Below are 12,202 nucleotides of genomic sequence, written 5' to 3'. Positions count from 1 at the left end.
GTCCAGTTGATGCAGTAACCGAAAGGACCACGAGGGGGCCGTGTTGCAACATGCACATTTTCTGGCCCCTGAAGTTTGCTCCTGCAGCATACGTGACTGGTGTGTAGGATTTGGCCACGGGCTCTGCTGATCCTTGTGTGGTCCTTAGACATGATGGGATGAACAAGGGAATAAACATGAGACAGAGTTCAGTTCCCACAGGCGATCTGCTACGTGTGCCTCTTGTGAGGTGCGGATAGGTGTCAGTGAATCATTTATTAAGTAAGGTGTCTCCAACAGAAACTCACAGAAAGCAAGGTACTGGGGTTGGGGGTGCAGCTCAGCGATAGAGCACAGGCCCTGGTTTGACCCCCAGCACCATAAGAAAGAACGAGGTTATGTACCAATCGGTGGATGATCATATTGTGGCCAAAGCCTGGCAGGAACCCTTGTGATCAGCAGTTCCAGAGGGGCCGATTCAGCAGTCACAGCAGATCTTTTTCTTTCCATTGGTTGACTGACTGATTGATTGTGCTGGGAATCAAACCTACCACGGCCTCGCACATGGTGGGTAAGTTCTTGGCCACCAAGCTACATCCTTAGCATTCACAACAAACCTGTAGAACAGAACTGGCCATAAGTAGGGAGAACTGAGTGTGTATCTTCGGCACTCTGAGAGACTGAGCAAGAGGACCACGAGTTTTGAGGACTTAGCAATATAGCAAGCACTTATTTCAAAAGAAAAAACATAAAGGACTGGGCATGTAGCTCAGTGCAAGGGCCTTGGGTTCATACTTCATACCCCAACTCCTCAGTACCCCCCAAAAGAAAACAAAACACACACCACTCTCCTTCCCCGCATGATGTGCTTCTGTCCCTCCAGGTATCTCGACAGCCCAGAGCTGTTCATGGGACTGTACGGTCACTGCAGCCGGCCCTCAGGTAGGTCTTGAAGGGGAAGGGGACGGGGCGCCCTGGAAGGGTCCTGGCAGATCACACGTGTGATGTGTGCCAGCGTGAGAGGAAGTTCTTCAGAAAATTTCATAAACCTCTGAACAGTAGCAGAGTATGAACAGCACACTGGAGTCAGGTGCACACATACCAGTCTGCAGTTTGCTCCTGTGTCCCCACCCTCCCTGCCTTCCTTTGAGACAGTGTCTTTCTGAGTTGCTCAGTCTGGCCTCCTCAAACTCGAAACCCTCCAGTCTCAGCCCCACAGGTAGCTGGGGCTACAGGAATGATGTAACAGGCCAACTCCTTTCCATTTCTGTTTTTATATCTGAGAACAGTATCATGGAGCTGGCCTATGTTGGTATGAGCTGAATTTTGTCAGTAATTTAAAAAAATCATATGGGGCTGGGGGTTTAAAGCTCAGCGGCATAAGCACCTGCCTTGCAAGCAGGCGGTCGTGAGTTCAGTCCCCGGTACTGATAAAAAAATAAATAAAAATAAAAATCATAGTAAAATACACAAAATGTCAGTCTTTGTATTGTTTTTGGTGTTGGGGATTGAATCCAGGGTCTTGCACGTGCTAAGCACACACACTACCTCTGAGCTACACCCCCAGCTCCGTATTTTAAACACTGTGATGGTGGCTTATTAGTCATTCACAAAGTTAATTTTGTGAGTCAAGAACAGCATTTAAAAGAATTAATGCTGGGCATGGGGTGCACACCTGCAAACCCAGCATGTGGGAGGCTGAGGCAAGAGGATCACTGTGAGTTGGAAGCCAGCCTGGGTTACATAGTTCAGAGCCATCCTGGACTATATAACAAGACCTGTCTCAAAAAACAAATAAAAACCCCCCAAACATTGAAAAGAATAGACAAAAATATGAGTACCTTAAAGGAGTTAAGGAACTAAGGAAACTGGGAGAAGGTTCATTTTGTATTCTATGTTCCTGTTGGTCCGCTTTAAAACATGTTAAAGTCCTGTCTGTGTGCGAACCGCAGTCCACAGTGAGGTGCCAGCTCCCCACCGAGAAGGAGCTGGTATTCCTCCTTTGAGCATCATAAACTCTGCTCCTTCATACTTTTTTTTTTATTACATTAGGGTTTGAACATCATGGCATCATCTGCTTATAAAATCATTTAAATGCCACTGAAATGTGTAACCTGAAGAGTGAAGCCCTGCCTCCTCCCAGCACTCCTGGGAGGCAGGCTTTGTTGTTCTGTCTCTGCTTCCTAAAGACCAAAACAGAAAAGGGATACTGTGGTCCCTCTGGCTCCCTAGGAGCTCATGCTTGAAGTACAAGCATTTGAAATCAGTTCATATCCTGCCTCAGCTGCTCAAGCCTTGATCCCGGTCCCACTCTGGAAATGCCCACACCCACTGCTGCTCAGCTGAGCTCAGATTTTAAGGTACCAACTGGGAGGTGGCTCAGGGGCCCAGATGGCAGAACTCACACCCTCTTCCGTCAGCCTCCGCTCGATTATTTTGCAAATGTCACATAAAATGTAAGCATCCAGCAGAGCAGCCGCAAGCCAGCAGCACAGCGTGCCTCAAGGTGTCCCCACCCAGCTCCCTTTAGGCACAGCCCCCAAGCCCTGGGTTGGGAGACCTTCTCACCATCCCTCATGGGGGGGGTGTCTTTACCACAGAGACCCTGCAGCAGTACCTGAAGGTGGTGATGGCCCTCAAGTTTGAGGAGAAGCCACCGTACGCCCTGCTGAGGAACCATCTAGAAACCCTGCTGCAGGACCTGCAGGTGTCAGCTTATGACCCCCTCAACCTCCAGATGGTGCCATAGGTGAGGCAGGTTCCCAGTCTTCACACTTGCCCTGAGCCCCTGCTGTACCCCACCCTCACCCCAGGCTGCAGATGCGGCCCCCAGTGCCGGCCAGTGTCCCAAGAACCCGCTGTCTGGGTCAGGCAAGCAGCCTGGGCCCCAGCTGAGCTGCACTGTGTGCAGAGATGGGGGCCCAGGACTTTGTCACAGGGTTCTGAGGAGGAGCTTGAGGCAGGACTGTCCAAGGCCTGGCAAACAGTGTCAGGACATTTGCTTCTCTCTCTGTCCACTTCTGTGCCCTCTGGTGCTCGGCCATTCCTGCCCCTCTGTCCCCGCCTCACATCAACATCTCTGCCTCTGTGCCCTGTATCCCACCGTGCTGTCCCACAGCTCAGCACTGCAGGTCAGGAGAGCGTGCCACTGCTGCTCACCAGGGACGCCTTGCAGCACAGCCCACCCCACCCCGTCACCAACAAAGACCCGGCTGTCCCCAGGCTGCTGCAGAGAATACCTGGTGTGGGGCCTGCCCAGGTGGCTGACTGTCTCCCTCTCTGCATTTCTGTGGCACTGCATGGGTCACGGGTTTCTTCTGTGAGATGACGCAGGTGTGCACAGCTCCTGCACAAAGAGCTGCTCGGAAATGCAGTGCCAGGGCCAAAGCTCTGCACTGACCATGGAGTCCTTCGAGAAGCAGCCTTGGAACCAGGTGTGGTGCACGCCTGCAATTGCAGCTCTCAGGAGGCTGAGGCAGGAGGATCATGCTGAGTTCCAGGCCAGCCTGAATTACATAGTGAGATCCTGTCTGAAAAAAAGTCACGATAGTTTCTGCCCCCGTGTCTGTGGTGTCTTTCTGGCCCAGCTCAAGGCAGAGGCCCCCTAGGTGAGCACCAAGGACGCCACCCACTTGAGGTGGATGCCTCTGGGGAGGTCAGAGGCCTGTGCCTGCTTCTGCCCTGGGGAAGCCTGACCTGGTCAGCGTGGATACCAAGGCCAGGGAAAATGCTAGGAGTTCGTTCACCACAGTAGAGACTTTAAAGCATGAATGATCACTGATAGATAACTGCTGCCACCCAGTAGCCACTCAGTGACAGGGCTGTCCACTGTCCACTGAGAAAGCTGTGATCTTGAATAATGATGGCAGCGCTGTGCTGTGGCCACTCTGCTGACCGTGTCCTCCTCCGTTGGTGGGTACTGACCATCCGTGCCTGCTACCTGCCTTCCCCCCGCTCGTTCTAGACCAGGCCAGGGACCTTGGACCCTGGCTTTCCTGGGTCTGGCACCGTCCCCTTCTCTTCAGCATCCGGAGGCCACAGGGACCATGTCGCCTGCTCCCTGCACACCCCTATTCCCTACCACAGGGGCATGTGTTTGTGTGCAGGGCCTCCACCCCCTCCTGCAGGTGGTCAGCACTCAGGCGCCTGTCCTCTGCTCACAGCAGGGTGCCTGGTACCTGGTGGCAGCTGGCACAAAGGGGTGGGGCAGGTGGGGTGCTCCCAAAATGAGTGACGTCTCTAACAGCCATTCATGGTGTTTTCCAGAAGTTTCAACCTGCAGTTTGAAATAGAAACAAAAAAGAAGCAACGTGAGTCAAGGCCTGCTGTTTAATCACAGATGAGATTCTAGAAAAGTCCCCGGAATGTGCATCCCCGCCCCTTCTACTTCAGGAACCCCCGGATAATGTGAAGCTCCTCTGCCCCTCACCAAGACCCTCCTGGTCCCACTGTGCTTTAGTAATAAATTTTGACCATTCAGTCTTATATTCATTCATTCCAGCTTCTCTGGGCATAGGAGAGCACACTTAATAGTCCAGGCTACTTGGGTGGCTGGGGCAGGACAATCACTTGAACCCAAGAATTTGAAACCAAGCCCCATCTTAACAACAACAGTGTCCAGCTCTGTTCATTGTTTTTTTTTTTCTTCAGGCTGGCCTTGAACCCACTATATAACCGAGGCTGGCCTCGAACTCATGGTGATCCTCCTGCTTCAGCCTCCCAAGTGCTGAGATTACAGGCATGCACCACCATGCCTGGCTCTGTTCACTCATATATTAATGCAGATACTCACGTCCGTTTAGTCTTCTATTTGTCCATTCGTCACCCTCCAGTCCTTTCCTTTTTTTTTTTTTTTCTTATTTAAGGAGAAAAAGGAAAAAAAAAAGGGTACAAGTAATACAAAATTTAAAAAGTAAACAGTAAGAAATCACTACTTAATAGATTACAAATTCTCATCTTAGAAATAGTTGTTCAAGTTACAAAATTGAAGCATAGGGGCCAGGGATTTAGCTCAGTGGCATAAGTGCCTGCATTGTAAGCAGGCAGTCATGAGTTCAATCCCTGGTACCGATAAAAACGAAAAAGACCAAAAAAAAAAAAAAAAAAAAAACCAAAATTGAAGCATATAAAGTGGACCTTCAAACAGTGAGAGGGCAGTTTTGTTCAATGATCCAAAAAACACTCAGTAATATGGTTATCTTATACACTTAAACATATATGCATTTATAACCTTTAGAGCACTTTCTTTTCTTTTCTTTTGTACAATGACAATTACACATTTTGGGTTTTATTACCCCCACAGTTCTTATTACTTTTTTTGAAAAGAGTAAAACCAAATGCGACATATCAGAACAGAGTCAGTCAAATCTAAAGGGTGGACATAATAGATAATGTAAAAACAACATATAAGGTGATCAACAATGGTTACCATACTACCTCTTGCTATCTTAAGAAGAATTGGCAGTTATAATAAAATTGAACTAAACAGTAAAGAATAAAGCCAAAGCACTGGAGACATTACAGGATTTTAAAAGAAAATAATAGTCAAACAGAATGGGCGTCATAATGATTCTTATTGTCATCACAGTTATGCCTATACTTTCGAACTTGGTACTATCAAGCAAAGCAGAATAGAGGGAAATCAGTCAAAACAAGATGGTGAGGGCAATACAGGATTTCAAATCAAGTTAATAGGAAATCATAGTAGGTTACTATAGTGTATCCTGCTATTTTTTATTTATTTTTACCTTAATTAAAAAAATAAAAAAGTAAATAATTTTTAAAAAGGGATTGAGATAAAAGAGGGCATAACAACAGAACAGTGCAGGTCAAATCATAACCATTTGAGCAAAATAGTGTTTCACCACAAGATATCCTGACATAAAAATAGTTACCATAGTGTCGCTTTCCTTGAAATCTTTGAGTATAATTTCGTATACTGTAGCACCAAACATATCAACAGAGTGTAAAATCATTCAAGAGAAAGACATTATTACAGGGTATTTAGAACCAATTAACAGAAAATGAACAATGGTGTTTATATAAACTCCTTGTCTATAAAAGTTTTTGCTTATATTATCATATGTAATAAAACCCAATAAGATACGACCTTTTAAGACCGCTGGAGACAGAAGAATACAAGTTTGATGGGACTTCAAAACAAGATGATACTAAATCAGCACTAGCTATTATGATGTCTTGTTTTCTCTAAAATAGCTGTTTCTACCTTCCGATCTTCTCTGCCTCATTTCTGTTGAACTCTTTTTCTGTCGTTTGTTGTCAGTTTGTCTTCATTTCACTTTCTGCTCCATTCATTGTGGCCTCTCTGCCACTATTTCTGTAATCTTGGTATTTTCCTTTTTTAGACTATCCTGCAGTATTCTCTGTAGAGTTGAATTGATGGTTGCAAATTCCCCTAGTTCCTCTTTATCCTGGAAGCATCTTGTTTTTCCATCAATTTCTAGGGACAGTTGTGCACAACATATCAATCTTGGCTGGAGGTTATTTTTCAAAGCTTGAATTATTTCCCCCCACGCTCTTCGTGATTTGATGGTTTGTGCCAAGAAGTCAGCTGTAATTCTGATGAGTGTTCCCTTGTAAGTGATCTGTTTCTTGTCTCTGATGGCTTTTAATATTCTGTTCTTATATTGGATTTCTGGAATTTTGATTATTATATGCTTGGGTGTAGCTCTGTTTGGGTTGTAGGTGGCTGGAGTAGGCCTGTATGCCTCATATATCCGAGTATCTTTACCATTTGCTAAATTAGGGAAATTCTCTTGGATTATTTCTGTGAATAGCTTTTGTAGTCCATTTGTTTGTGTCCCCACTTCTCTTATGTTCTTAATTCTTAAGTTATAGATCCTCTTATCATCTTCTAGCTTCTGTATTGTTGCTGTTTGGGTTTTTTTTTGTTGTTGTTATTGTTATTTTTAAGAAGTTTTTCATTTCATGTTCCCATATTACAAATCTGCCCTCCAGTTCAGATAATCTATCCTTAGTTTCTTTCAAGCTGTTATGTCAGTTTTTGATAGGGTTTTTAGTTTCCTGGTAATCTCTTTGAACCTGCTATGCTTTCTCTGTTTTCTCCATCAAACAATTCTCCCCTTTTTTTCTGTTCTTCCATTCCACTATCTGTTTTTTCTTGGGCAGTGCTTAGCATTTCTCTAACTATTCTGCTTATGTCTTGCTTCGGGTCATTAATAACTTCATTCCTGAACTCATCTATGAGGATCTGGAGAGCACTTTATGTCTATTGGTGCCGTGTCTGCTATTGCATGTTTCTCAGGATTGGGGGCCGAGGACCCTTTCTTGTTGCTCCCTCTTCCCATATTCTTTGTTCCGTATATATAAGCGTGTAAAGGAGGCCCAGCTTCCTTCCCTGTTGGCCACAGTCTGTTTGAATTGCCCTGGCTAGGTGTTCCCGCCCACTGCAGCACACCAGGGAGACACAGACCTCGGCAGTCTACAACGGGCCTGCCCCTCCAGGTCAACCTACTGAAGGCTTCACCGCTAGGGTGCACCTCCAGACGCTAGGACCTGTGTTGGGCTTGCCTATTGGGTCTCAGCCAGTGGCGTCATGCAGGCCAGGCACTCCCCACCAATCCCACTTGAGAAGGGGATATGTGACTGAAGTCACTACAGCATCTCATTCGGGAAGTCTGCCTGGTCCGAGTATGTCCTCCACTGAAGCCTCCTTCTCTATGGAAGTGTCCCCGATCTGCTCACTCACTACAGGTCAATGCAGGGCACCTGGCCAGCCCCGCTCCTAACTCCATTCAATGCTTCCCACTCTCTGAGCTTTCGCGCCTCTCTCCCCGCCGTGCTGACCAGGATGCAACAGCAGCTGCAGGAAATTCAGATTGCAGTTTCCATTGGCTCGGGGTCTGGCGTCCGTGCTGAGACCTTATCTGTTCCTGCTGTATCACCAGGATTGCGTTTCCAGTTGGTTTCTCTTAATTTAGTTTGTTCCTGGGTCAGCAAAGAATATCCTCCCTTGCCTAGGACTTCCTGCCTGGCACAATTCCTGGATTTCAAGTGCGGTTTCTCAGAGAGCCTCCGAGGCTGCTGCTATCTATCTGCCATGTTCTTCCAGACTCCTCCAGTCCTTTTCATCTGTGCATCCATCCATCCCTCTAATCTCTTCCGTCCTCCCTTTCATTCATCTATGCAGTCTCCTATGTATACACCCAGTCTGCCAATCTTCTACTTAGCCATCTGTCCATCTCCCTCCCATGTACCTTTTTTATCCCTCCACCCCCTTATTCTTCTGCTCCCTTACCCTTTCTTTCATACTTTCATCCTTCCTTTTATTCAGAAAACACTCATCAGATATTTTGTATTGGTGAGTTTTCCATTACTGTAGTGCATTGCCCGAGGTAGACAATGAGAGAAGATGTTCACAGGTGTGAACAGCACCACCAGCATCAGCTCTCCCCTGGTGAGGACCGTCTTGCAGGGGGCATCACAGTGTGGTGGTCACGATGGGGTAGAATCACATCCTGAAACGGGGCGGGGGCAGAGAGGCAATTGAGGAGTATTTCATAGCAACTTGGGTTCCTGAGAACGCCCTCCAGCCCGTCCCATGTCACACCTGCAGTGACCTAAGTACTCTCCCTTAGGCCCACCTCTTGACATTGGCACACTGAGCACAAGGTCCCGGAACACACACCACAGTGCTCTGCAAATGACAGGCACCAGGCAGAAGATGCTGAGTGAGCAAGACTGTGGGGTCCCAGAGCCAACGGCAAATGGAGACCATAAAGAGGCCCAGGGATGAGGCACCATCTCATGTGAGCTGTGGGCTGGGCCAGGGGCACAGAGGACAGGAAGGGAGCGCCTTCAGGTTTCAGGGGAGGCCGCCAAGCAGCAGGTGGTGGGTGATTAGGTTGGGGAAAGGGAGGAGGTAACCACACCTTGGGGGATTTTGTACTCTGGAGTATGGACACTCAGCTTTGCTGCTCAGTGGGCATAGAACCCAATGATCTGGCACCAGTGTTGCAAAAAGAAAAGAAAAAACATTGAAAAAACATTGAAAACCAAGCATCAGATTTTTTGAAAAGTGCGAATATCTCTCTAATCAGCAAGGTGTCAGAGGGGTTATGGGAAAGGGGAGAGGAGACGATCATTGGTGGCTGGCTGGGAGAAGTGGTCTCCTGAGTCCTTGTGCAGGCGCAGAGGGTCACTGCACACCTGCATGGGTGGCCTGGTATAATTTCCCTGCCTGGAGATTTGAGCTGGTGATGTCAAAAGGTCACTGACCAAGCAAGTTGGTGCTTCAGTTCGTGTCCATGTTTGGAAAGTCAGTTTCCTCCAGTCCTTGATGGAATCCGGGGGCATTTCCTTAAAAAACAAAAAACAACAACAACAACAACAAAAAAACAGTGATTTTCTGCATAAGAGTTTATGTCCTGGAGCATCTGATTTGGTTTTGTGTGAGCCTGTCTTCTTCACTGGTCTGCGTGTGCAGCACATGAGCTCACTCCCTAGAGGGCTCGGTGTGTGTACACAACGAGTTCCTTCACGGTTCCTTCACAGCCCCTTGTTACCCCCCCCCCGCGCTCACTCCCTAGAGGGCTCGGTGTGTGTACACAACGAGTTCCTTCACGGTTCCTTCACAGCCCCTTGTTACCCCCCCCCCCCCCGCGCACCATCTCCTGGTCCCTGCTCTTTTGCAAAAGATCTACCTCTCATCTTCCCATTATCTGACTTCTTAAATTTATATTTTGGTTTTCTCATCTAAGAGAAAACCAAGTGTATTTAAGCTTGTGCGTCTGATTTATTTCACTAACATTATGGTGGCAAGGGGCATCCATTTTGCTACCAATGACTCATTTGCCTTTCTTTATGGCATCTCCTTTTTTCTTGTAATTGCTCCAGAAAGGTTTGATGGAAAATAGAGCCCTGTTAGTGCTGAGGCTGTTCCTCCTGTTGGACTGTTACAGTTTTTTTGTTTTTTTGGTACTGGGGATCGAACTCACAACCTTGCACTTGCCAGGTAGGCGCTTATGCCACTGAGCTAAATCCCCAGGCCTTGTTTTGCATCTTGCTATGCAATGCAGGATGGCCTTGGGCTCACTTTGCAGCCCAGGCTGGTCTTGAACTTGCACTGATCCTCCTGCCTCAGCCTCCCGAGTGCTGGGATTACAGGCGTGCACCAGCACACCCGGCTGAAGACACCATTTAGAAGAAGGCAATAAATCCCCAATTTCTTCATGTGCATAGTCACTGCAGAATCAGCTATGGCTATCTTTTGGCAAAAATTTTATCCCTCTAAGAAAGTGACACTTTTGACTTCCGGGAAAACATGGCGGACAGATAACAGCAACTACCGGAGGCTCTCTGAAAGACTCGGCTCAGAAGCCAGGAATGGTGCGGACTAAGGAGACATAAGCAGGTGGAGATATGCTCCACTGACTCAGGAACGAACTGGGCTGAGAGAAACCAACTTGGAATGCATTCCTGGTGCTAAAACAGGAACAGAAAAGCCTCGGTGTGGAGGCTGGACCCCGCGCCATTGTAAGCCGCGATTTGGGTTTCCCGCCGCACGGCGGCTGGCTGCCTCTACAGTGGCTCGGCAAGGAGAGAGACGCGCAGAAGCTCTGAGAACAGAAATCTGCGAACGGCAGGGAGGCGTGCACTGACTTGTGGTGAGGTGAGTGAGAGAAGCTGACACTCTACCACAGTTTGACTCCAGCGGAGGACTTTCTGGGTCCGAGCAGTCCTGCGGGAGCGGGGCGCGGTGGCGACTCCAGCCACACATCCCCCTCTCGGGCGGGATTGGTGAAAAGTGCCTGGCCTGCGTGATGCTGCCGGCGGACCTGGTAGACTGTCCCAACCCAGATCCCAGAGCCTGACGGTGGCCCAGAGGGGCGACTCCCGCGTAGGCTGCCTGGTCCGTAACTCCCTGGTGCGCAGCGGTGAGCGGGAACACCTAACTGGCGCAATTCGATCAGGCTGTGGCTGACTGGGAGAGAAGCTGGGCCTCTTATATAAGCTTGCATATATAAGGAACAGAGAAGAAGAGGCAGCATGGGAAGAGGCAGCAACAAGAAAGGCTCCTCGGCCCCCAATTCTGAGAAACAGGCAATAGCAGACACCGCACCAATATACATAAGGCACCATATAGAGAGCCTCATAGACCAATTCAGGAATGAAGTTATCAACGACCTGAAGCTAGAAGTATGCAGAATAGTTAGAGAAATGCTAAGTACCACCCAAGAAAAAACAGGCGGTGGAATGGAAGAACAGAAAAAAAGGGGAGAATTGTTTGATGGAGAAAACAGAGAAAGCATAGAATACGTGAAACAGGTTCAAAGGGACTACCAAGATACTAAGAAGTCTATAGAAGACTGGCATAACAGCTTGAAAGAAACTAAGGACAGACTATCTGAACTGGAGGGCAGACTTGTAATATGGGAGAATGAAATGAAAAACTTCTTAAAAATAACGAAGAAACAAACAGCAATAATACAAAGACAAGAAGATGATAAGAGGATCCATAACTTAAGGATTAAGAACATAAAAGAAGAAGTAGGGACACAAACGAGTGAACTACAAAAGCTACTCACAGAAATAATCCAGGAGAATTTTCCTAATTTAGCAAAAGGTAAAGATACTCAGATGTATGAGGCATACAGGACCCCAGCTACCTACAACCCAAACAGAGCAACACCCAGGCATATAATAATAAAAATTCCAGAAATTCAATACAAGAACAGAATATTAAAAGCTGTAAGAGACAAGAAACAGACCACTTACAAGGGAACACCCATCAGAATTACAGCAGATTTCTCGGCACAAACCATCAAATCACGAAGAGCGTGGGGGGAAATAATTCAAGCTTTGAAAGATAATAATCTCCAGCCAAGATTGAGATATCCTGCACAACTGTCCCTGGAAATTGATGGAAAAACAAGGTGCTTCCAGGATAAAGAGGAACTGGGGGAATTTGCAACCACCAATTCAACTCTACAGAGAGTATTGCAGGATATTCTAAAAAAAGAAAAATACAAAGAATCCAGAAATAATGGCAGAGAGGCCACAACGAATGGAGCAGAGAACAAAATGAAGAAGATAAACTGACAGCTACCGACAGAAAAAGAGCTCAACAGAAATGAGGCAGAGAAGATTGGATGATAGGAACAGCTATTTTGGAGAAAATGACATCTTAATAGGTAATACTGATTTAGTATCATCTTGTTTTGAAGTCTCATCTAGCTTTTGT

The 12,202-nt window shown here is 47.1% G+C and overlaps 1 protein-coding gene across 4 annotated transcripts in view; it reads left to right on the top strand.

The window, feature by feature from the left end:
- The window catches only part of Vrk3 (VRK serine/threonine kinase 3), a 37,337-nt gene extending 32,873 nt beyond the window's left edge, over positions 1-4,464 (top strand). For 3 of the 4 annotated variants that reach the window (XM_063253169.1, XM_063253168.1, XM_063253170.1), the window contains 3 exons: positions 863-921; positions 2,580-2,728; positions 4,246-4,464. In XM_063253169.1, the coding sequence (XP_063109239.1) occupies positions 863-921; positions 2,580-2,728 (208 nt within the window). In that variant the 3' untranslated portion in view covers positions 4,246-4,464. Of the gene's footprint in view, positions 1-862; positions 922-2,579; positions 2,729-4,245 lie in introns of those variants that run through there. The other variant, XR_010048680.1, reaches the window with a different exon arrangement.
- The last annotated feature ends 7,738 nt before the right edge of the window (positions 4,465-12,202 follow it).

This window comes from Cavia porcellus, unplaced genomic scaffold, assembly GCF_034190915.1.
Source record: "Cavia porcellus strain 051 isolate PalLab524CR breed Dunkin Hartley unplaced genomic scaffold, mCavPor4.1 scaffold_7, whole genome shotgun sequence".
NCBI classification, from domain to species: Eukaryota; Metazoa; Chordata; class Mammalia; order Rodentia; family Caviidae; genus Cavia; species Cavia porcellus.
The sequence above is the reverse complement of the archived record's forward strand: the minus strand, read 5'-3'. Positions and strand labels throughout refer to the sequence as shown.